Source organism: Phoxinus phoxinus (assembly GCF_949152265.1).
Source record: "Phoxinus phoxinus genome assembly, chromosome: 6".
Classification (NCBI taxonomy): Eukaryota; Metazoa; Chordata; class Actinopteri; order Cypriniformes; family Leuciscidae; genus Phoxinus; species Phoxinus phoxinus.
The window spans coordinates 32,580,460-32,604,017 of NC_136881.1; the positions used below are offsets into that span (position 1 = coordinate 32,580,460).

At 37.9% G+C, this 23,558-nt stretch overlaps 2 protein-coding genes across 2 annotated transcripts in view; one reads left to right on the plus strand and one right to left on the minus strand.

Annotated features, from left to right (window-relative positions):
• Positions 1 to 323: 323 nt before the first annotated feature.
• muc13a (mucin 13a, cell surface associated) lies at positions 324 to 22,007 on the plus strand. The gene is made up of 13 exons (XM_079616672.1): positions 324 to 521; positions 4,815 to 4,874; positions 4,994 to 5,041; positions 5,186 to 5,244; positions 5,325 to 5,380; positions 5,689 to 5,741; positions 5,954 to 6,796; positions 7,647 to 9,053; positions 9,578 to 12,534; positions 19,788 to 19,852; positions 19,974 to 20,119; positions 20,209 to 20,304; positions 20,392 to 22,007. The coding sequence occupies exons 2-13, from the start codon at positions 4,841 to 4,843 to the stop codon at positions 20,499 to 20,501; spliced, it is 5,874 nt and encodes a 1,957-aa protein (XP_079472798.1). The 5' UTR covers positions 324 to 521; positions 4,815 to 4,840; the 3' UTR covers positions 20,502 to 22,007.
• Positions 22,008 to 22,114: 107 nt separating this feature from the next.
• Positions 22,115 to 23,558, minus strand: part of LOC307000530 (uncharacterized protein) — a 10,447-nt gene continuing 9,003 nt past the window's right edge. The window contains exons 17-20 of the mRNA XM_079616172.1: positions 23,252 to 23,558; positions 23,016 to 23,077; positions 22,713 to 22,870; positions 22,115 to 22,250 (exon numbers count right to left, since the gene is read on the minus strand). The exon at positions 23,252 to 23,558 is cut by the window's right edge and continues 355 nt beyond it. Of these exons, the coding sequence (XP_079472298.1) occupies positions 22,165 to 22,250; positions 22,713 to 22,870; positions 23,016 to 23,077; positions 23,252 to 23,558 (613 nt within the window). The 3' untranslated portion in view covers positions 22,115 to 22,164. The remainder of the gene's footprint in view (positions 22,251 to 22,712; positions 22,871 to 23,015; positions 23,078 to 23,251) is intronic.

Sequence of the window (23,558 nt, forward strand, 5' to 3'; positions counted from 1 at the left end):
TGTCAACTGTAGAGGCTTGGCTGTTGACTGGAGGTAAACTTAAGTCAGGTCAAAGGTGAGTAGGGGGATTTCTACCACATAAGTTTTCTTCAAACAGTATCGTTCTTTGTTAGACACAATATATTAAATCTATTCTCAAAAGCAGACTGAGATTGAAAAAAGTCAGCCACAGATTGACATCAGCTTATGTCATCAGCCTAAGGCAGTTGCCAAGAATGCTGAGCTATAATGAGATGCAATGCTGAAATTCAGGTTTATGCTGTATGAATTCAGAAATGGGCTTGACATTTACAATAAATGTGCTATGTGCTGTTCCACCTGCTACAGTAGTAAAAAATGCAACCAAGAAATAGCATGAATTGTTCGCACTTTAACCGGAAGAAAAGACCTGACTGGTTTAGTCTTCACTCAGAACTGAAGGAGGAGGACAAGCTTTGTCTGTAACACTTTTTTTCAAATTATGATCTGGATTTTATTACATTTATGGTAACCTAGAGAATTGGACAAGGAAGTAATAATAGGTAAGGATCTGAAGCTGATAAATGATCACAAAATGTATTTGTTAATTGTGGACACCTTAGAGTTGAGACACTGTAGAATCATCCAATTATGAGGATTTCTTTGTATTTTTTAAAATACAGCTATTTTATAAATTGCCAGATTGAATGGATTCGTTAAAATACTGCTATTTTATCAATTGCCAGATTAAATGGATTTTATAATTTTGTATTATTATTTATCTTATATTCAGGAAGTAATATAGCCTTGAAACTATGTAAATTTCATACATCATTTTTATAGTGTATTTTCTGTCCCTATGGTTTAAAAATATTTACAAACTGGGGTACGTGTAAAAGGTCAAATACATGACATCCTATCAAATTACCACATCTTTTGCAGTCAAAACAGACTGCATCCACCTAAGTAGCGTGCTGCGTGTGCATATAATAGGTTGCGTGCCTTAGCAAATCGCGCAACATTACTGCCGTTCTCAACAATGTACTTTTGTAAAAGTGGAGTTTTAGCACTTACTAGCATTATGAACAAATATAGACAAAGTCTGAGCATAAAGATCGATATAAGACTCAAACTCTCTTCGATACAGACACATATCTTGTGTGAGTTCTTGTTGTTTTTAATGTTGATTATACAGTGCTGGTCAGAATTATTTGCCCTCTTGGTAAATATGAACAAAGATGGCTGTAAAAAAAATAAATCTGCATTGTTAATCCTTTTGATATTATATTTGAAAAAACTGCAAAAATCAAACCTTTCATTGAAGTAAAATAATTGAAAGTGGGGGGGAAATCACATTATGAAATAAATGTTTTTCTCCAAAACATGTTGGGAACAATTATTTGCCCCCTTTTATTAAATATGTTTGCAACCTCCTTTTCCCAAGATAATAATCAATAATATCAAAATCAAAACAAAAATGGGTCACTGAGCACAAAACCAAGCATCTGCAATGGCCGTCCCTGGCCTGAACCCTATAGAAGATGAGTGGGCTGAGCTGAAGAGAAGAAGCGCCAACATGGATCTGGGAATCTGAAGGATCTGGAGAGATTCTGTATGGAGGAATGGTCTCTGATCTCTTGTCAGGTGTTCTCCAAACTCATCAGGCATTATAGGAGAAGACTCAGAGCTGTTATCTTGGGAAAAGGAGGTTGCAAACATATTTAATAAAAGGGGGCAAAATGGCAAATAATTGTTCCCAACGTGTTTTGGAGAAAAACATTTATTTCATGATGTGATTTTCCCCCCACTTTCAATTATTTTACTTCAATGAAATAGATTTTTGCAATTTTTTTAAATAAAATATCAAAAGGTTTAACAATGCAGATTTATTTTTTACAGCCATCTTTGATCATATTTACCAAGGGGGCAAATAATTCTAACCAGCACTGTATATTATACAAGTGTAACATCTGCAGCGTTGTCTCAAATAAAGAGATATGAGGATCTAAATGCGAACAGTTTATTCCACACGTGCAGGCACAATAATCCACAAACAGGCAAGACATGAACCCAGGCAAGGTAATAACATGCCTACTAATAACAACACCATGACGAGACAACGCAACAAACATACGTTGAGGAACTCAAACAATAACCGACAAACGCTCACTCAAACATGGTCCTGTTTATACACATGGAAGCTATAAACAAACAAAGGTAACCATTGAAACAGACAAGGCAGCGAGAGCAAACAAAGGGTGAGACAAGACATGACCAGTCCAGGCCTTGCCAGGGCCGTGGAACAAGGGCAGACTTGAACAATGGAGCATTGGCAGGCCTGGCCCGTGGAGCATTGGCAGGCCTGGAACATGGAGAAATGGCAGGTCTAGGCTGTGGAATAGTGGGCCGTGGTGCAGGGGAAGACATGAACCATGGGGCACTGGAGGACCTGGGCTGTAGAGCAGAGGGCCATTTTGCAGTGATGGACCTGGACTAAGGAACACTGGGGGACCTGGAACGTGGAGTAGTGAGTCGTGGTGCAGTGGTGGACCTGGGCTGTGGAGCAGGGATGATCCTGGCTAATGGTGCTCAGGTGGACCTGGTCTGAGGAGCAGTGGTCGGGGTAGCTCAAACTGGATTGGTAGGGCAGACGACCTCCAGGGCGGAGCAGATGATCACCATAGCAGACTCTTGGGCTGATGAACAGTATGTATCCCAAACGCACATAACGGCTATAGCAGTGATGTGTAGTGCAGTCGTCAGTGGGACCATCTCTGAGACCCTTTGACTTTGGACAACCGCCGGGATACCAGCAGCAAGCACCGACCTAAGCGATGCATTTTCCAGACTTGACACCAGTCTCGTGCACCTCGGAACTGCCTTATAGGCTTACTAAGCAATGTTCATGAATACTGGGAACCCTGACATGGCGTCTATGATGGCTGAAGACTCTAGCATGACCGCCATCCTGGCCGAAGGCTCTGGCATGTTAACCATCTTGGTCGATGACTCTGGCGTGGCGGCCATCCTGACTGATGACCCGGGCGTGGCAGCCACCTTGGCTGAGGGCTCAGGTGTGACAAGGCATGACATGACAAGACCAGGCAAAATCACACTTCAACATAAAAGTCCCGAACTCAGACGCTCAACTCCGAACTCAGACAGAGCAAGAATGCAATTTTGTAAAGAGACCTTGAGTTTGTAGAAAGGCGCTATATTCATTTTTTTTCTAAAATAAATAAAAATTTTCCCACATATCCACATGATTGCAAATGTGACAGTGATTTTATACAACAGTTCAACAAACAAAATGTTAATATTAAGTGTCTTACATTTTAAACACAGTATTGTCAATATTGTCTGCTCTATTTTGCAAATTAAATAATAGTTAACAATAGTTCAAATGAAAGCCACAGCAGAACTGTTGTGCGTCTCCAACAGTCAGCAGTGTCGATTATTTTGCTTTGAACGCACTCAGTGTCCGAATTCAATCGTTTTATTGCACTCCTTCTAGTGAACTATATTAGTGGAATGTAGGGAATAATGAATGAAGTTATAGGGAGCGATTTTAAACACAGATCTTATTTGTTTCTATGGTTTCTTGTGATTATCACCTGTGTCTTGTTACGTAGCACACACCACAATCCAATAAATCAAAGACAATATTATAATATCAATCACTATTCACAATACTAATTCTTTTTTTTCTCAAAACTATATTATAGTTTTGAGAAACTATAATGTTCGTCATGTTCAATGATGAACATGATGTTGCATTGTCTTTTTGAGAGTGAATTTACTGCAACATTATTTTAGAGCAGTAGTTCTCAAACAGGGGCAGCAAACATCCAAGGGGCCTCAAGATAATAATGTTGAATTTTTTTTTTATATATATATATATATATATATATATATATATATATATATATATATATATATATATATATATATATATATATATATATATATATATATAAGATGAAACAGCAATTATAATAAGTCAATTTGAATTGAACCTCCCTTAAAAAAAACTATGGCAAGTCAAGAATTCAGGGACTTAATGGGGTTTCACCATCTGGATGTTTCAGGACTCTGAGAGTGGCCCACTTGAATCTGTGAGCACAACAACAACAAAAATATCTCTCGACAAACTGTACACACACCATCATTTCATGGAATAGTGGCTCTGCCATCGGGTGGCCGCGCTTGCCACATGTTGGGGCTTCATTTATACAAAGCATATACGAGCAGATTTGATCATTCAATGGAACTAATATGTTAAAATTGAAATGACGTATAAATGCTGAAGGTGATTGACAAATGTTTTTATGTCAGGTGATAAAGGGAACTGACTTGAATTCTTAAAAACATGCAAGTCACGTAACCTGTTAACATGGGTATGGGAACAAATATGCACCGCATACGCACTGCAAACGGAGTATGTGTGAAACAGAACTGGTTTTATTATAGAAGAACCAGATTTTTTCATGCAGACAGACAAAGTGCAGCATTCTGATATTTAAAAAGCATACAGGCTGAAGTGTTAAATTTTTTCTTAATCATAGGCAGAGTTTAATTTTGGCTTTTTTTTAGTCAAAGCTGAGACAAAATAGTTAGCTCTGGTCTGGTCCCCACCTAAACTCCACCTATGTTCTTAACACTTAAAACAACTTAATTCAAAGTCTGGAAAAAGTAAAGAAATCTGGTAATGTCACCAACATCAGTATAAGCATATATTTTGCTTTCTGACTAATATAATAATACTGTAGTATATCCAGTGTGCCAAAGTCCCCTTGCTAAAAACATTGCCTTGTTTTGTTGATAAGTTTGTGCAATAACTTTTAATGTATTTGCAGGAACACGGGGTGACATAAAAAGGACAATGTCCCCCTTAGTGGTTCTATTGATTATTATAGGTAAATATGTACTCAAGTTTTTAATGTTTGTGCAACATATAGCACTTTCGAACATGAGTTTACATTCAGAAACACTGCAAAAAGGGTCAAACTAATGCTAAATATATCTCTCCCATCAGGATTGTTGGGGCCAACGTGTGAAAATCAAAGAAATGAGTCTGATTCAGGTAAAAACAAATGATCTGTCCTTGTCTACTGTGGTGAAATAACACTGGTAAATAACAGAATACTTTTGAATTTGAAAGAAAAAAGTTTGGCATGATGCATAAAGAGTAAGTAATCTTTTTTTTCTTTTTCTCTCACATCATCAGCAGTTTCACATCATACGGCCTCATCAGACCAAAGAATTATCAACAGGAACCAGTTGAATGTAAGGTCATGGCACAGTCACAGTTTTTCTATATTAATTTAACACATTTTAAACGGCAGCATGTTTCTTTATTTCTGTAGAACAGAGCACTGGAAAATTGGCCTGTGGCCAATCGTACAGATATTAAAATTTTTAGGTAAGTGAGAAAATACCTAATATAACATAATAATTTCCCAAAATCATCTTGAGAGGCTCTGTGGTCTTGATCATGGCAAAACAGAGCTGATCTGCTGTTTTAGCCCTGAGATCTCACAAAGTATGAGGAGTAAGACAAAGTATCTGGTTTAGTCTTAAATGCTAAGAACAACTGATAATCAGGGGTGCATATAGTGACTGATTTGAATTTTACAGTTAACATTGTTTGCCTAGACTCAGTGCATTTATTTTAAACAATATGTGTTTTTGTCATGCACAATAATATATGCTAATAATTTAATCTGTCAGGAAAGGATCACTTGTTATTTCCAGACAATACTGGTACCCCGTTTTAGAAATAGGTAAGGAATCAATATCAATATTTCCAAAATATTATTAATTAATCATTAATTAATTAAATTAATGTTGTAATTAAACCCTGAGTAAAGCATGATGACAGATATTCTCTATATTTTCTAAATTCATACAAAGAAAGTTCTCTGTACTTGTAACCAGGTATGTCAATGTGTTCGTTTCATCTGCATCTTTCTGCAATATATTTCATTTTTTGCAGCCATTAAAAAACCAAACCCCACATCCCCTGCAATCACCTTGGCCACAACACCAACACTCTCATTTACAACACAGTCGTTCAACTCTGAGTCATTACCAGCTACAACAAGTATGTTGCCCACTTCATCTTTCCCAACAACTGCAGAAACAACCACTTTAGGGCCATCAACAACCAAAACAACAAAATCTACAATTTCTACAGAGCCCCTAACAACTAGCATTCAAGCACATACAAGCAAACAGACGACAACCCCAAGACAAATATCAGAAACAACAGAGTCAGACATTTCAACACTACCAAAAGAAACCAATCCAACTACAACAATCGTACCAACTGCCAACCCGAGACAGCCAACAACCATCACAAATTCCACAACATCAGTGGAACAAAAAACTACCACTGCAAACAATGTACCATTAGACACCTCAAGGCAACTAACAGCCACCACATCAACGGTGTCTGTATTTCCAGAAACAATCCCTCCATCAGACACACCAGCAACTACCCCAATGCAGCTAACAAACAACATAAACACAAGAAATATAGTCGGGACACCAGAGGAAACTTCAACATCAGTGGGTACTACAACCAGTATCCACACAACAACTGTAATGGATGGCTCAAATGCTCCAGAAGTAACAGGAACTGCCATTTCATCTGCAAATCTGCCAGCTACATCAGGAACAGGAGTTAGTTTTGAAAGCCTAAAAACTACAATTGCAGTAGGTACAAGTGCTGAAAGAACACTGAGAACTGCAGCACCAGATTCCGGTTCAACTTTATGGTCTACAGCGGCACCTGGAACAACAAGGGCAGCAACAACAACTCTAATACCTAAAACAGGTTTGACTAAATATGTTATGAATATACACTAGCAAACGTTTTTGTAAGAAGTCTCTATGGTCTCCATGCCTGCATTTATTTGATCAAAAATACAGCAAAGCAATAATAATGTGAAATGCTATTTCAATTTAAAGTAACCTTTTTTATTGTAATATATTTAAAAATGTATTCCTGTGATGGCAAAACTGAATTTTAAGCAACATTACACCAGTCTTCAGTGTGATCCTTCAGAAATCATTTTAAGAAATCATTGCTCGAGAAACATTTCTTTTTAACTTTTCTTTTTTTTTCAGTATTCTCTTATGAATATAAATAAAAAAGCAGCATTTCTTTGAAGAAGAAAAAACACACACCCATTACTCATTTTCCCGTCGTTAAACTAGCAAAAGTGGATTCGGACACGCCTTAAGTGCTTAGATCATTAAAATAGGGCCCTAAGTATGCTATTCCTTCAGTGCTAGCAGCAACCACTACCCTTAAGACAAGGTCATCAAAATAACTTTTTCAACTTGACATACCATATTAATGTAACCTATTACGAATACAATGGCAAGTGCTGAACTGCACTAGCCAGTTAAATAATTACATATTACGTTGAGCTGCAGGAAGATCAGATTTTTGGGGGTTTGCCATTTTTGCATTCTTTTTATGACAGGGCAGTTAATAACGAATATGGTGCTGAAAAACAAAAGCAACATCAAGCAAAGTAATGTTTAAAAGAACATTGATAAAATAACATTTTAACAACAACACAAAAAGAGTTTATTAATGATTACTACCAAAATTGTTACACTAAATGATTTTAATGTTATTATTGTACACTAACCTGTTGCTCATTTGCTTTACCTAGAGGTCATGGCAACACTTCAGCCTACACAAACAGTAGCTACAACAGAGGCAGTGACAATTTTCCCAGTACAATCTGAAATAAAACCAATGACGCAGTCAGCAATAACAGAGGCATCATCACCTCAAGTCACAACGGAACCATTACTTGCCAAAACAGATTCAATAACGCCAAGTGAAACAACAGTGTCTGCATCAGAAATGGTGACAAAAATACCAGCATCTAGTGCTCTTTTTACAGCTGCAGAGGCAACAAGTACAACTACTTCATCAACAGGAGCAACATTAGCAACTGCACTGGGCACAACCACAGCAGCAACTGTTAGAAATGAACCGGAAACAACCAAGACTACACTAGCTGAAGGTTCATCTACTGGATTACATTCTATGGCAGTAGATACAGTGACAACCACTGTACAACCACAGGTCTCCACCATCAAAAGAAAGACAGAAGAACCTACAACACATGCTGATATGGGTTCTTCATCAGCAGGACAAACTACATTAAGAGCATCTGGTACAACAGAATCAACATTTACTACGACTTCAGTAGCACCAATAACAGAGGAATCATCACCTCTAACCGAAGCAGGTAAAGTAAAGACAACAGCTGCAGGAACATCCAGAACTACAGAATCATCTGCAGAACCTCCAACATTGTTAGTGCCAACAACAAGTGCAACTAATACAGCCTCAGCAGGAGTGACGTCAGCATTGCCAGCAACTGTATCAGCGACAACCACAGCATCAACCATCAGAAATGAACCAGAAACAACCAAGACTACACTAGCTGAAGGTTCATCTACTGGATTACATTCTATGAAAGTAGATACAGTGACAACAACAACAGCCCTGGCAGAGTCTGTTACTGCACCCAAAGCTTCAACATTGGCACCAGAAACATCTCAAGTCACGATGGAACCTTTACCAGCCCAAACAGAAACTACAACATTGTCGATGAAGCCAGTAACAGTGTCTCATTCCCCAGAGGTCTCCAGCACTGTCAAAAGAGTGACACAAGAACCTACAACACATGCTGATATGGGTTCTTCATCAGCAGGACAAACTACATTAAGAGCATCTGGTACAACAGAATCAAAAAATACTCAGACTACAGTAGCACCAATGACAGAGGAATCATCACCTCTAACTGAAGCAGGTCAAGTGGAGACAACAGCTGCAGGAACATCCAGAACTACAGAATCATCTGCAGAAGCTCTAACATTGTTAATCGCAACAGTGGCACAGAGCACAATCAGTGTAACAGCCACGAGAGCTACAACATTGACAGCTACAACATCTGAAACTTCAGCAGCTACTAGGGTGTCAGTGACTGCAATAACATCCAAAGAATCTAAAACTACTATGATAATGCCAACAACATCAGCTGACACACAACATATAACCACAGGTAAGACACACTGTAATACTAATACCCTCCAGTAACCACAGGTAAGACACACTACTAATACCCCCCAGTACTATCATCATGTTTCATCTCCACAAAATTGCATGACAGTTTGACAGTTAAGGCAGCTGTAAATCTGAGAGTTATTACCTATTTGTGTCAATAATCAATAAGATGGCTACCGAAATAATAATAATAAAAAAATACATTAAATAATCATGCTACATGGGAACCATAAAAACATTACATAGTAAAAAATAGCATAAATAGATAGTGAGTCACTGAAACTGCAGAAAGAAATTTCATAATATGTTAACAGTATTGAAAGTTTGGCATAGCCTAGCCTACATGAAGATTATCAATATCATAACGTGGACTAAGTGTGTTCTACTTTGACTTCTATAATATAGACCACTAGTGAAAATGCTTCTGTTGATTTGTAGCACTTCATACTTACAAAAACTAAGTCATTGTGATACAATAAAATTACTGTACAACATCAGACTAGACAAAAAATGTTTTCACAGACACCGTCAGAACAGTACAGACAACAGCAACACAGGAACCCGCAACAGAGACAACAGTGACAATTGGTTCAACTACAGAAGTCATCACCAAAAAGGATCCAGAAACAGCTGCAGAAACCTCTGGATTTAAAGAAACATCTCAAATAAACACAACCCTAAATGACAGAACAGTGTCTGCATCAGAAACAAACATAACAGGAGTACCATCATCTAGTGCTATTTTGATAACTGGAGAGGCAACAAATGCAACTACTACAATTTCAGCAGAGTCTGTTACTGCACTCAAAGCTTCAACATTGGTACCAGAAGCATCTCAAGTCACAATGGAACCTTTACCAGCCCAAACAGAGACTACTACGCTAATGTCAATTAAGCCAGTTGTAGTCTCTCATTCCCCAGAGGTCTCCAGCACTGTCAAAAGAATGACAGAAAAACCTACAATACATGCTGATATGGGTTCTTCATCAGCAGGACAAACTACATTAAGAGCATCTGGTACAACAGAATCAACACTTACCCCGACTACAGCAGCACCAATAACAGAGGAATCATCACCTCTAACTGAAGCAGGTAAAGTAAAGACAACAGCTGCAGGAACATCCAGAACTACAGAATCATCTGCAGAAGCTCCAACATTGTTAGTGCCAACAACAAGTGCAACTAATACAGCATCAGCAAGAGTGACGTCAGCATTGCCAGCAACTGTATCAGGGACAACCACGGCATCAACCATCAGAAATGAACCAGAAACAACCAAGACTACACTAGCTGAGGGTTCATCTACTGGATTACATTCTATGAAAGTAGATACAGTGACAACAACAACAGCCCTGGCAGAGTCTGTCACTGCACCCAAAGCTTCAACATTGGCACCAGAAAAATCTCAAGTCACAACAGAACCTTCGCCAGCCCAAACAGAAACTACAACATTAATGTCGATGAAGCCAGTAACAGTGTCTCATTCCTCAGAGGTCTCCAGTACTGTCAAAAGAGTGACACAAGAACCTACAACACATGCTGATATGGGTTCTTCATCAGCAGGACAAACTACATTAAGAGCATCTGGTACAACAGAATCAACACTTACTACGACTACAGCAGCACCAATGACAGAGGAATCATCACCTCTAACTGAAGCAGGTAAAGTAAAGACAACAGCTGCAGGAACATCCAGAACTACAGAATCATCTGCAGAAGCTCCAACATTGTTAGTGCCAACAACAAGTGCAACTAATACAGCATCAGCAGGAGTGACGTCAGCATTGCCAGCAACTGTATCAGGGACAACCACAGCATCAACCATCAGAAATGAACCAGAAACAACCCAGACTACACTAGCTGAGGGTTCATCTACTGGATTACATTCTATGAAAGTAGATACAGTGACAAGAACAACAGCCCTGGCAGAGTCTGTTACTGCACCCAAAGCTTCAACATTGGCACCAGAAACATCTCAAGTCACGATGGAACCTTTGCCAGCCCAAACAGAAACTACAACATTGTTGATGAAGCCAGTAACAGTGTCTCATTCCCCAGAGGTCTCCAGCACTGTCAAACGAGTGACAGAAAAACCTACAACACATGCTGATATGGGTTCTTCATCAGCAGGACAAACTACATTAAGAGCATCTGGTACAACAGAATCAACACTTACTACGACTACAGCAGCACCAATAACAGAGGAATCATCACCTCTAACTGAAGCAGGTAAAGTAAAGACAACAGCTGCAGGAACATCCAGAACTACAGAATCATCTGCAGAAGCTCCAACATTGTTAGTGCCAACAACAAGTGCAACTAATACAGCAACAGCAGGAGTGACGACAGCATTGCCAGCAACTGTATCAGGGACAACCACAGCATCAACCATTAGAAATGAACCAGAAACAACCAAGACTACACTAGCTGAGGGTTCATCTACTGGATTACATTCTATGAAAGTAGATACAGTGACAACAACAGCCCTGTCAGAGTCCGTTACTGCACCCAAAGCTTCAACATTGGTATCAGAAACATCTCAAGTCACAACAGAACCTTCGCCAGCCCAAACAGAAACTACAACATTAATGTCGACGATGAAGCCAGTAACAGTGTCTCATTCCCCAGAGGTCTCCAGCACTGTCAAAAGAGTGACAGAAAAACCTACAACACATGCTGATATGGGTTATTCATCAGCAGGACAAACTACATTGAGAGCATCTGGTACGACAGAATCAACACTTACCCCAACTACAGCAGCACCAATGACAGAGGAATCATCACCTCTAACTGAAGCAGGTAAAGTAAAGACAACAGCTGCAGGAACATCCAGAACTACAGAATCATCTGCAGAAGCTCCAACATTGTTAGTGCCAACAACAAGTGCAACTAATACAGCAACAGCAGGAGTGACGTCAGCATTGGCAGCAACTGTTTCAGGGACAACCACAGCATCAACCATCAGAAATGAACCAGAAACAACGCAGACTACACTAGCTGAGGGTTCATCTACTGGATCACATTCTATGAAAGTAGATACAGTGACAACAACAACAGCCCTGGCAGAGTCTGTTACTGCACCCAAAGCTTCAACATTGGTATCAGAAACATCTCAAGTCACAACAGAACCTTCGCCAGCCCAAACAGAAACTACAACATTAATGTCGACGATGAAGCCAGTAACAGTGTCTCATTCCTCAGAGGTCTCCAGCACTGTCAAAAGAGTGACACAAGAACCTACAACACAAGCTGATATAAGTTCTTCCTCAGCAGGACAAACTACATTACGAGCATCTGGTAAACCAGTATCAACACTTGCTCCTGCTACAGCAGCACGAGTGACCACAAATACTGATCCCCCTACCCTTGATGAAAGAAGCATACGGTTACGCTTCAGCATGAACGAAATTTTCCAAGAAATATATAGTAACAGATCATCCCTTGCTTTCTTTATATTGGCATCCAGAGTGATAACTGTGGTAAGTATAACTTGTTTTATATATTAAAGGGATGGTTCGGAGTAATTTCAACCTAGGGTCCTTTGCACCATGACCTCGAGCCAAACACCACCCCAGAAGCTTTTTTCCCCTTGGTCGAGCATTATTAAAGTTTTTAGTTTTAGTTTAGTTTATTTATTAGACAGCAACAAAAATAAATGCATAAGATGCCATCACAGTGACATTATACATTTAATCAGAACTGTCGAGGATAACACAAGAAAGTTACAAACTTATTTCCATTGTGGTCCTCGTTGTAGTCTGATAAAGATGGCAAGCAAGCTACAGATGACTAAGGTGACACTCAACCACATCCAAATACAAAAATAAAATAAACACAAATACATACACTACAATAATAAATACTCCTTAAGACTACATAAAAACTCAATCTAATTAGCATTTAGCAACCATTCACCACATGCTTAATTAAAACAGCGATCAGACTGGCTTAACTTAATCTCAACTGGGAGTTTGTTCCATTCCATTGCTGCCATGTACAAAAAGGTGTTTTGCCCAGAACAGCTCTTAAATCTACAAGGTACTATGTCTGTGGCACTGCCTCTAGTTGAGTAGCTATGAGAGTTCCTAATAAGTTTAAAATAGTTTTTAAAATACCTGGGCTCATTTTTATGCAAAATCTTTCGTGTTAATCTCAGTTTCAACTGTCTCACCCTGTTTTCGACTGTCAGCCATTTTAAATTCTTAAGTTCAGAAGAGCCGACATGGTTCCTATTGTTAAGGTTTAAAATCAACCTGACTAATTTATTCTGTGCCGTTTGAAGTTGAACTTTTATTCTCTTGGGGGTGCTGCTGTACCATGTAGTACAGGCATAATCGAAGTGTGGCTGAATCAAAGCATTTGCTAACATTTTTAAAGTTTCTTTATTTAAAAAATGAGCCTTACGTGCCAAAAATTTTATTCTTTGGTTCACTTTTATGATAACCCTTTGACCCATACTTTCACCACTCAAAGAACTATCTAAATCACAGCCTAAATATTTAACACAATTTTTAACTTCAATCTGGGTACCAACCACAGAAATTCTAAGCTCAGGAGTCCTACTCAACCTTATTTTTGAACCAAATAAAATAGATTCAGTTTTCCCTAGATGCAAAGACAGTTTATTCTCTATCAGCCATTCGCTTATGTTCTTTAACTCATCACTTAAATGGTTCTCAATAACTTGTATGTCCTTATGAGAGAACACTAAGGCTGAATCATCCGCGTAGAGAAAAAGATTACAATTGCAAACAGATTTCATATCATTTATATACAAGAGAAACAACAATGGACCCAGGACACTACCCTGTGGCACCCCGCATGTTATTTCTCTAGCCTCAGACAGAGTGCTGTTAATATCAACTCTTTGATGCCTCTCAGTCAAGTATGATCGAATCCATTCACTCACATGCCATACTGTTAAAACCTAGGGCTTTTAGTTTAATCAGCAAGATCTGATAATCAACGGTATCAAATGCTTTCTGGAGGTCTAACAATACCATACCACAGAGTTTACCCAAGTCAATCTCTCTTCTTAAATAGTCTGTCAAATATAACAAACATGTATCCGTAGAATAAGATGTTCTGAAACCAGATTGCAATTCATAAAACAAATCAGAATTACTAATGTAATTATTTATTTGTTCTTGTATTATTTTCTCCAGGACTTTTGATACAACTCCCAAAATCGAAACTGGTCTATAATTGCCCTCTTCTAATTTGCTCCCTTTTTTATATAGCGGAACAACCCTAGCAAGCTTCAGATCTTTCGGAACTCTACCTGACATAATTGAAAGATTAAAAATATGAGTAAGATATGGAAAAATATATTCTGCAGCATCTTTTAAAAATCTGGCAGGAATTTCATCTAGACCAGTTGCCTTCTAACACTTAAGTTCATTCAATAACTTTAATACCTTATCCTGTGAAACCATAGAAAGGCCAAAAGAGTCTGCTACCACACCAAACTTAGAATAATACTTAAACATGACCTCACCATCATATACCCCAGGTTTTCTTGGCAGCTTTTCAACTAAATGTCCAGCTATGGAAGTAAAAAAGGAGTTAAATTTATCCGCAACCTTTAATTGATCAGAGGAGAGCTCCCCATTGATGTTAAGGCAAATATTGTTTGTCTTTGTCTTAAGTCTATTACTGTACCCAATTTGTTTTAATGACTGCCAGAGTTTCTTTGGGTTACCTTTATGCTCAGTCAAATTATCACGAAAAAAGTTCCTTTTACACGTTTTAATCATCTTATGCACTATATTTCTTAGCTACTTATAATTATCCAAGTCATCCTGCTCTTTACTCTTCTTAAAAACTGAAAAAGCTTTATTTCTCTTACTAATTGCTTCTAAAATATCACCATTCATCCATGGCTCTGACCTCAGTTTTACTCTAATAGTTTTTAAAGGAGCAACTTTATCAAGTGCCTTTAAGAACATATGTTTAAACTGCTCCCATGCTTCATCAACATCCAAACATAACACTAAATGCCAATTCATTGAATTTAAACACTCAATAAAGACCTCACGACTATATTTTTTTAATGACCTAATCTTAATTGTGTTTTGTTTCTTCAATGCAACTTTATAATTTTTCTTTGTACAATAAATTAATGAGTGGTCACAGTTAGAGCATATTTAGAGATATCAGCCGAATAGATTAGTGCAGGCTACCCTGGAAATCAAGAGTTCTCTTGTAACAATTTGAATTTGCTAAGCGAGTCACTCTGGCATTGAGTAATGATGGTCATTAAAGGACAAGTTCGGTATTTTACACTTAAAGCCCTGTTTACAGATCGTATCTGATGAAATAGAACGGTTCAGATTAAAATTTGGACACATGCTGCTGTCGCGAGAATTTTAGGTTTATTTAGCTTTTGTGGACCTATTTTGCCAAACGTGTCACACCCGTGATTCTTCCGTTGAGAGCTTGAATAATAGACACTCCAGCGGCGGAGTAATACCGCACCTCACACAGCACATTCAATACAAGTCATGGAGTTGGACAAAAACTACGATAAAAGCTGTTGGAATGCATCTTTTTCAGCGATTTTTTTTGGGACCGTATCAGTGAACACCCCTGACGACTCGGTGAGTTTCACGTCTTTGTAAACGAAAGTTTAATGTGTTTTAGGAAGGAATCTGCCAGTGCACATAGACTGCCATTGTGGGGGTGGGGGAGGAAAGCGATATAAACCTAAAATTCTCGCGACAGCAGCATCTGTCCAAAGTTTAATCTTAACCGTTCTATTTCATCAGATACGATCTGTAAACAGGGCTTTAAGTGTAAAATACCGAACTTGTCCTTTAACTATGCCCTTGTAGCCGAGCTGCACCAAACACATCGGTGTATCTGATATAGGCGGGCCAGAGGCGAGCTAAACCAATACTAACCAACTGCAGAACCACAGATGAAGACAGCGCTGTGACGTCGAAGTCATTAGTAAACATTGCAAGATGGATAGGGATGAACACCATTAGTTGTTTGAAACGGCTTTGGCCGCTACAATGAACTGAACAAGTTAGACTTGGCTTTTTATCTAAAAGAGGAACAGAAGACGGCGCTCGAATCGTTCCTTTGCACGAAGGACGTTTTTGCTGTTTTTCCGACCGGATACGGCAAAAGTCTAATCTACCAGTTAGCTCCGCTGGTAGCTAAACGTTTGTGATTGGTCGTAGTGTTATCCAATTCTGTGCAGTGAGATTTTCAAATGCATGCTTGGAGCCGCCCCTCGAGGTGGGCGATTTTCATTACTCAATGCCAGACCCTTAATCTTTCGGATTTTGGTCTGGATTCGAATCTATTAGTAGTACAAATAGGTTCTGTACTCATAAAACGAGGTACTGTAAAGTTTGTAAGTACATCAGTAGTTTATTTAAATAACACTTGCCTGATGGCTTATGCTACCGCTAACATGGACGTCGAGGTCACTTCTGTGATTTGGGAAAAGCCTGTAAAAGTCCTGGGAGAAAGTGATGCATAAGGAACGATGCCCAGTTCCAGGAATGCACAAACTTTTTGTTGATAGTACCAGTTTGCAACAATTATTAGTTAACACTAAGTTGTCAACAAGAAAAAAAAATGGATACCAAAAAACTTTTTCAGCAACACCGGGTGATCGCGTGAGACTTTTACGGGCTTTTCCCAAATCACTGACGTGACCTCGACGTTCATAAGTTATGTGTTATTTAAATAAACTCCTGATGTACTTACAAACTTTACAATGCCTCGTTTTATGAGTACAGAACCTATTTGTACTACTGTAGAAGTTTGGTACCATTCCGGGCATTGTTAGTGGGGTAATTTACGAGATACAACATTCGGATCCATTAGCGCCTGTACTAAGCCATTCGGCTGATATCTCTAAATAAGCTCTAACTTTAATAATGTTCGACCAAGGGAAAAAAAGCTTCTGGGGTGGTGTTTGGCTTGAGGTCATGGTGCAAAGGACCCAAGGTTGAAATTACTCCGAACCATCCCTTTAAGAACATACTTGCTTTTTACTTATAAGTGGACATTTATCAATTTAGCTTGTCCATGTTTACATCTTTTTATCATCCATAGTACCTTAAGACTAGTGCACACTACTACACAAGCTATCACATTTAAGTCTTCAACTAGTCTGTGACAAAGAACCAGGGCTCATTGCCGTAACCTTTACTCTTAATAAAATGAAGTTGACCAGTCACCGAGATGAGTCCACTAGTGATGGCAGTCTGGCACTGAAGCTTCGATACGTGCTTCAAACCATTAACTACAATTCCATTTGAACCACTGCTCCGAAGGTTGGTTTGGTACGGAAAAATCACGTGACATATGATGTCCGAAGCAGCAACTGCTTCATTCTCTGAATGAATCACCTGAGTAGTTCGCAGCACCACACACGTGAACCAGTCAGGTGCTGCCACTGCAACTGGCAGTGCCTCGTTTCGAGTCTGAATTGTAGCGCGCTTAAAGCATAAAAACTTGCATAATGCTCAACATTGCGTTTGGCAAGAAATCTCTTCCCAATACACAAATTCGTCAATCTTTATTTGTATAAAGAATGATATCCCATTCTCGTTAGTATACATGTGCACTGTGTGTGTGTGTGTGTGGTAGGTGCGTGCAGTGCATAACACAGTCTCACCCCAAAACGTCACATACTGACGGGTCTTGACCATACGGCAACATACGACGAAAAGGGTACCCTTTAACGTCCATGTGTGCCGATTCAGGTTATGGGTAGGTTTAGGTATGCGTTTGGGTACCGCTAGAAGGCGCTGCTGGTGCGCTTATGTCTGCGTCTCATATTGACGTTAAAGGGTACCCCTTTCGTCGTATGTTGACATATGCTCAAGACCCGTCAGTATGTGACGTTTTGGGGTGAGACCGGGCTGCAGTGCACTAGATTTTTTTTCACTCATCTTAAAGCCTCCTGTCCACTGTCTAGTCAGGATAATTTAGATACAGCCTTGGCACTTCACCAGGCGAGCTCACTGTTACTGAAGCTTTGCATAATTAATTAATTCCTCTAAGTGGTTCAGTGCTTCACCAAAGCTTCATTTGCCCATCACTAGAGTCCACCGCAGAGCTCTCAAAATATATTTGTTAAATGAACTGAATTAAATTCAGAAAAACTTTTCCACACAATTAATTTAGGTTGTAGAACAACACTAGAACAAGCAATAGCAATATTAGAACTAACAAATAAATGTGTGTGGGCATGAATAAATAAGAAAATTAGTGGGCCACAATTTCACAATCATAATGTTGCTCTGTTGATGACGGCACGAAGACGAAAGGTTTCCAAGATAATTTAGTAGTGCAGACACAACCAAACACATACAAGACCGGACAAATAACACCAGACAAGCAGGACCTTAAGTACACAGATGATGACAAGACAATGACAGACAGCTGTGATAATGATGATCACTGGCAGGTGTGGGTAATGGTGTAGTGAGTGCAGGTGTGAGCCGGAGAGGATGATGGGACATGTAGTGTAGGTAGTGACAAACAGAACTGTGACACATAATGGGTCACGCTTTAGGGCCCAATTCTTACTATTATGACTGTTGCCTCAATAAACTCATAATTACTCCTAATTAATAGTCAGTATGGTAGTTGTTAAATGAAGGTATTGGGTGGGATTAAAGGATGTAGAATATCATGCAAAATAAGGCATTAATATGTGCTTTATAAGTACTACAGCCAATATCCTAGTATAATGCATGCTAATAAGAAACTAGTTAATGTTGAGAATTGGACTCTAACCTAAAGTGTTACCTCTTTATGTTTTGAGAAGTGGTTCATGTGCAATTTCCAAGTCGGCTATACTCACAATTACATTAATTCTAATATCATGTGAAGGGAGAATTAAACATGCAAAATAATACCGCCATGTGAAAACAATGAAGGGTAATACTGCTTGAAATGTGTATCACTTATTATTTTAACAAGTAGTAGTAACTATACAGTAAGTGGTGTGAAGGGTGAACGTATGAGTAGATTTATTGACACCAATTCAAATGCTGTGTAAAAAGTCTGCACAATAAATCGATGCAGCAGCTTGTTTACAGGATGTATGTAACTTTCTAATATTGAACTCACCTTGGAGATTTATGTTGGCCAACTACTTGCACTGCCTATATCTGAAAAGTTGCTAATCTAGCTACAAAGTTGCTAAATGGTCACAGAGCAATCACCATGACTAAATTGAGATAGTGACACAAGGTGGCGCCAAAACCATACAATTTCATTCCATATCCATCCATTCTCCAAAGCACGTGTCTTATGTAGCTTGGTGGGAATTGTTCGAGCCGACTCAAACTATGTTGGAAAGATATTTCAAATGTTATATACAGTAAGCAAATTAAATGACTTAAAGTAAATATTTTTTAATTGTAAAAAATACAACACATGTTCCTCTTATACTAAGTTGACTAAAATGACTACAACTGGCTTTTGAATGATCGTCTCTATTCGCATGAGGGGAGTGCATATTATCCTAATAGTAAAACAATTTTCCACTCGAAAATCTGAAATATATTTTTATACTGCATCTTTTAAGAACAACCCAAATGTATTTGAACTCACAGCCTATTGTTGAAGACTGTTTAGTTGTGCTTAAAATTTTACAGCATTGTGTAATGTTTTTTAATATAAAAATGGGAAAAGATAAATGTCACATTGTAGCCTAGTCTATTTATAATAAAATGAAAATATGTTTCATTGCATGCAGATAAACTTAGTTTACGAGGCAAGTTATCTCAGAGGATACAAGCGATGCAGAGTCGAATCCTTCACGTAAGCATGACAACTGTTGTCTTTCACATTCATCATGTCCAGGATGATAATAGGCTAATAATCAGAGCACATGGTATAGGATATAGGGGGTTGTAATAATCCTTTTTTTTTTTTTTTACAGGAGGGGCTCCATTATAGTTGACATGTCTCTTATCTTTGAAAATTCTTCTATGGTCCCAAGCTCAGTTGAGGTAGAATCTATTCTTTATGGAAATGCTGTGAATGGGAGCAAACTTCTGAACATCATACTGGACACTATCAAAGCAGGTGAGTGTGTACAAGTACAATACACAACTGAGCATATGGTGAAACCTTTCAAATAAAGTTTAATGTGCTCTGCATATTTTATATTACAGGGGAAATAGTTACTTCTAACACACCTGCGCCTAACACACCTGTCACAAATGCAACCATACAAACTACTACCATAAGATCCACAGCAAGTACAAAAGGTATTGAATGCTATGTTTCAATTATTTCATTTAATACTTTTAAATACATAACATACACTATTTTCTGTATACTTCTTACCTTTTCAGAGAACACAAACACCAGCTCTGGTGCCTTTTCACAGATGGTATGCTGTTCACTAATGTCTATATCTCCAGCAATCACTGTTTTATTAGCACAAACTGTGATGTTTTTGTGATTGTAGTGCAATAAGTTTTAAAAAAGAGATAAAACACTATAGAAAGACACCATGTTTAATAATATTTAAGCTGATTTTATTAGTTAAAATAGACAAATGTTGACTATAGGCACAGCTTACAGTTTGTACTGTGCATACATGTTTTAGGACCATCACCATAATATCATTATTTATTAAAATATTCACCCCACCTGCAGACCACAAGTTACCATCTGATAATATATTAATATTAATGGTAACACTTGTATTAACTAACATTAGCCTATATATTTTTTACAGCATTTATTAATGTTAGATAATAAAAATGTTCTTGTTAATGTTAGTTCACAATTAATTAACTAAAGTTAACAGATGCAACTTTTGATCTTCAAAATCGAAATGTTGAGATTAACATTCGCTAAGAATGATAAATGCTGTAGAAATATTGCTGTCGATGCTAACTAATGTAGTTAACTAATGTTAATAAATGAAACCTTATTGTAAAATGATTCCATAATAACTAAAAAAAATATTAGTTATGGTCAGTAGAAGTCATCAGGGATTTGTGCAATTCTAGTTTGTGTCAAAAACCTTTATTTGTTGGTTTTTAGATAATAAGGAGTTTCCTTCACTTTATTCTTGTTGAATACTTCTATGTTTAGTTAACCTTATTTGGTTGATATTTCATATTAGCCTACTATATTTTGAGTATTGTACCTGTGTATCATTTGTTATTAAAGATGTGGCATTCATGTATCTTGTTTTGTCTTCTGTTGTCTTTGTTTTGTGTATTTAATCTTGTGACAACCGACCAGTAGGGATTGTGCTATAGCATTAATTAAAATAGGGGTCTTTGTATTCAGATTTAAGGAGTTTTAAATCTTTGTGAATAAATATAAAATATTTACAGGACAGTAAATGTCCTGGTTTAATGTATTTGTTATATAATATCGTGGGTGATCTGATGTTTTCTAAAAGTAATTTCGATGATATGAGAACAGCCTGTATCCCAGCTTGTTGTCACAAGTCAAAGTTGAATAACCTTAAATTTGTTCATAAAGTAAACTTGAAGCAATGAAATTAAATTAAAAACAGGATTCCCCCTTCAGATTTTTTTTTTTTTATTTACTCAAAGATTAAATACATAGATTGCTTTGTTGTGAGTTACTCAGTATCTAATTAATACATTGGAAGATATATTTTATTGAAAAGAAGAAAAACAATGTCAGTTCCGAATCACATTATTTTACCTTTGAATATGTACATTTCACTAGTGCCATTTCTGTGGCATATGTTCAGATTTATCAAAACATATTTTCATTGCTATTACTCAAAGATTAAATACATAGATTGCACATGTATACCTTGGTTATGAAAAAAATTATCTTCAGCATCTAACTAATACATTGGCACCATTTTTGCAGCATAGAGGAATGTTCAGATTTGGCTTCAATAAACCGATCCTCATTATATCTCCAGCTCAGTGTACAGGGGAAAAATTAGCTTTTTGTAAAGCACAGCCCATAATTTTTTTACTCACAAATACCTTTTGTATCACCAGACTCTATATGTGGCAAGAAAGACCAGTAAATATTACAGCTAGATCATAACTTGACTCGTTTTGCTTTATGGTTTGAGCGAAAATAGATGTCACAGTCATGTTTTAGTAGCATGTTTTTTGTGATTAGTGCATCACAGCTGACAAAAGAAGTGACGCTAGGGTCATCCACAAAGCTGTGAGCATACTAGCCAGGACTGGAGATCTGTTAGCTGTAAAAAATAAAAATAAAGGAAATGCACATTAATTATTGATTAATTTAGGCCAGTAAACAAAGTCTTGTGAAATAGCTTAAAAATAATTTATGGACTTCCAACCCTTCTTCCTTCCTTCCTTCCTTCCTTCCTTCCTTCCTTCCTTCCTTCCTTCCTTCCTTCCTTCCTTCCTTCCTTCCTTCCTTCCTTCCTTCCTTCATTCATTCATTCATTCTTCCTTCCTTCCTTCCTTCCTTCCTTCCTTCCTTCATTCATTCATTCATTCTTCCTTCCTTCCTTCCTTCCTTCCTTCCTTCCTTCCTTCCTTCCTTCCTTCATTCATTCATTCATTCATTCATTCATTCATTCTTCCTTCCTTCCTTCCTTCCTTCCTTCCTTCCTTCCTTCCTTCCTTCCTTCCTTCCTTCCTTCATTCATTCATTCATTCATTCATTTGAATAAATCTGTAAATACACTGACCACTGGATTCTGTAACACTGATGGATGAGGTATTAATTTTGAAGCTGAAATTTCCATTCGTGATAGCCGTAACAAGGGTGTCTTTCACGTCTGCCACATTAGGACTGCCATTCGTGGAGTCAAACTCGAGGACAGCATCACTCACAACGGAGCCCTTGCTGTGGAGATCAACCATGTTGAAACACAGTCAGATAATTAACTAACAAACAACTCAAAGACCAAATAGAACAATCAAATGGTCACTTGATTTACAAACTGATTAATAACAGGGTGTTTGGTAATGACTACTGAATGTACTGTTACCTGAACTTCCGAATAAACATGCGGAAGAATTTTGAAAACCGACTCTTGTAAACTCGAGAACACTGTAAAGTAAATAATCATATAAATATCATATTACTTGCATACAAGCATTTCTGATTATCATATCAAATTTCCCTGCAATAAATTTAAAATATACAATATTGCCAATACACAACATTACCAGAGTCTACTGCAATTGCAATCAACATTCATGCATCATAGGAGAAAAATATTACCTCAGTGGTGATGGTTTGTGACAGCGCCTTGGTCTCATTATTACTGAGATCGGAGTAGATGTCCTTGAATTCTTGAACAATACTGAAGACTAAATTAAACTTTGCAACTTTAGCAGGTGCAGGGACTGTTGTAACTGAAGTTGCAGTTTGGCTCGTAACTGGAATTGCAGTTTGGTTCGTAACTGGAGTTGCAGTTTGGTTCGTAACTGGAATTGCAGTTTGGTTCGTAACTGGAGTTGTAGTTTGGTTCGTAACTGGAGTTGTAGTTTGGTTCGTATTTGGAGTTGTAGTTTGGTTCGTAGCTGGA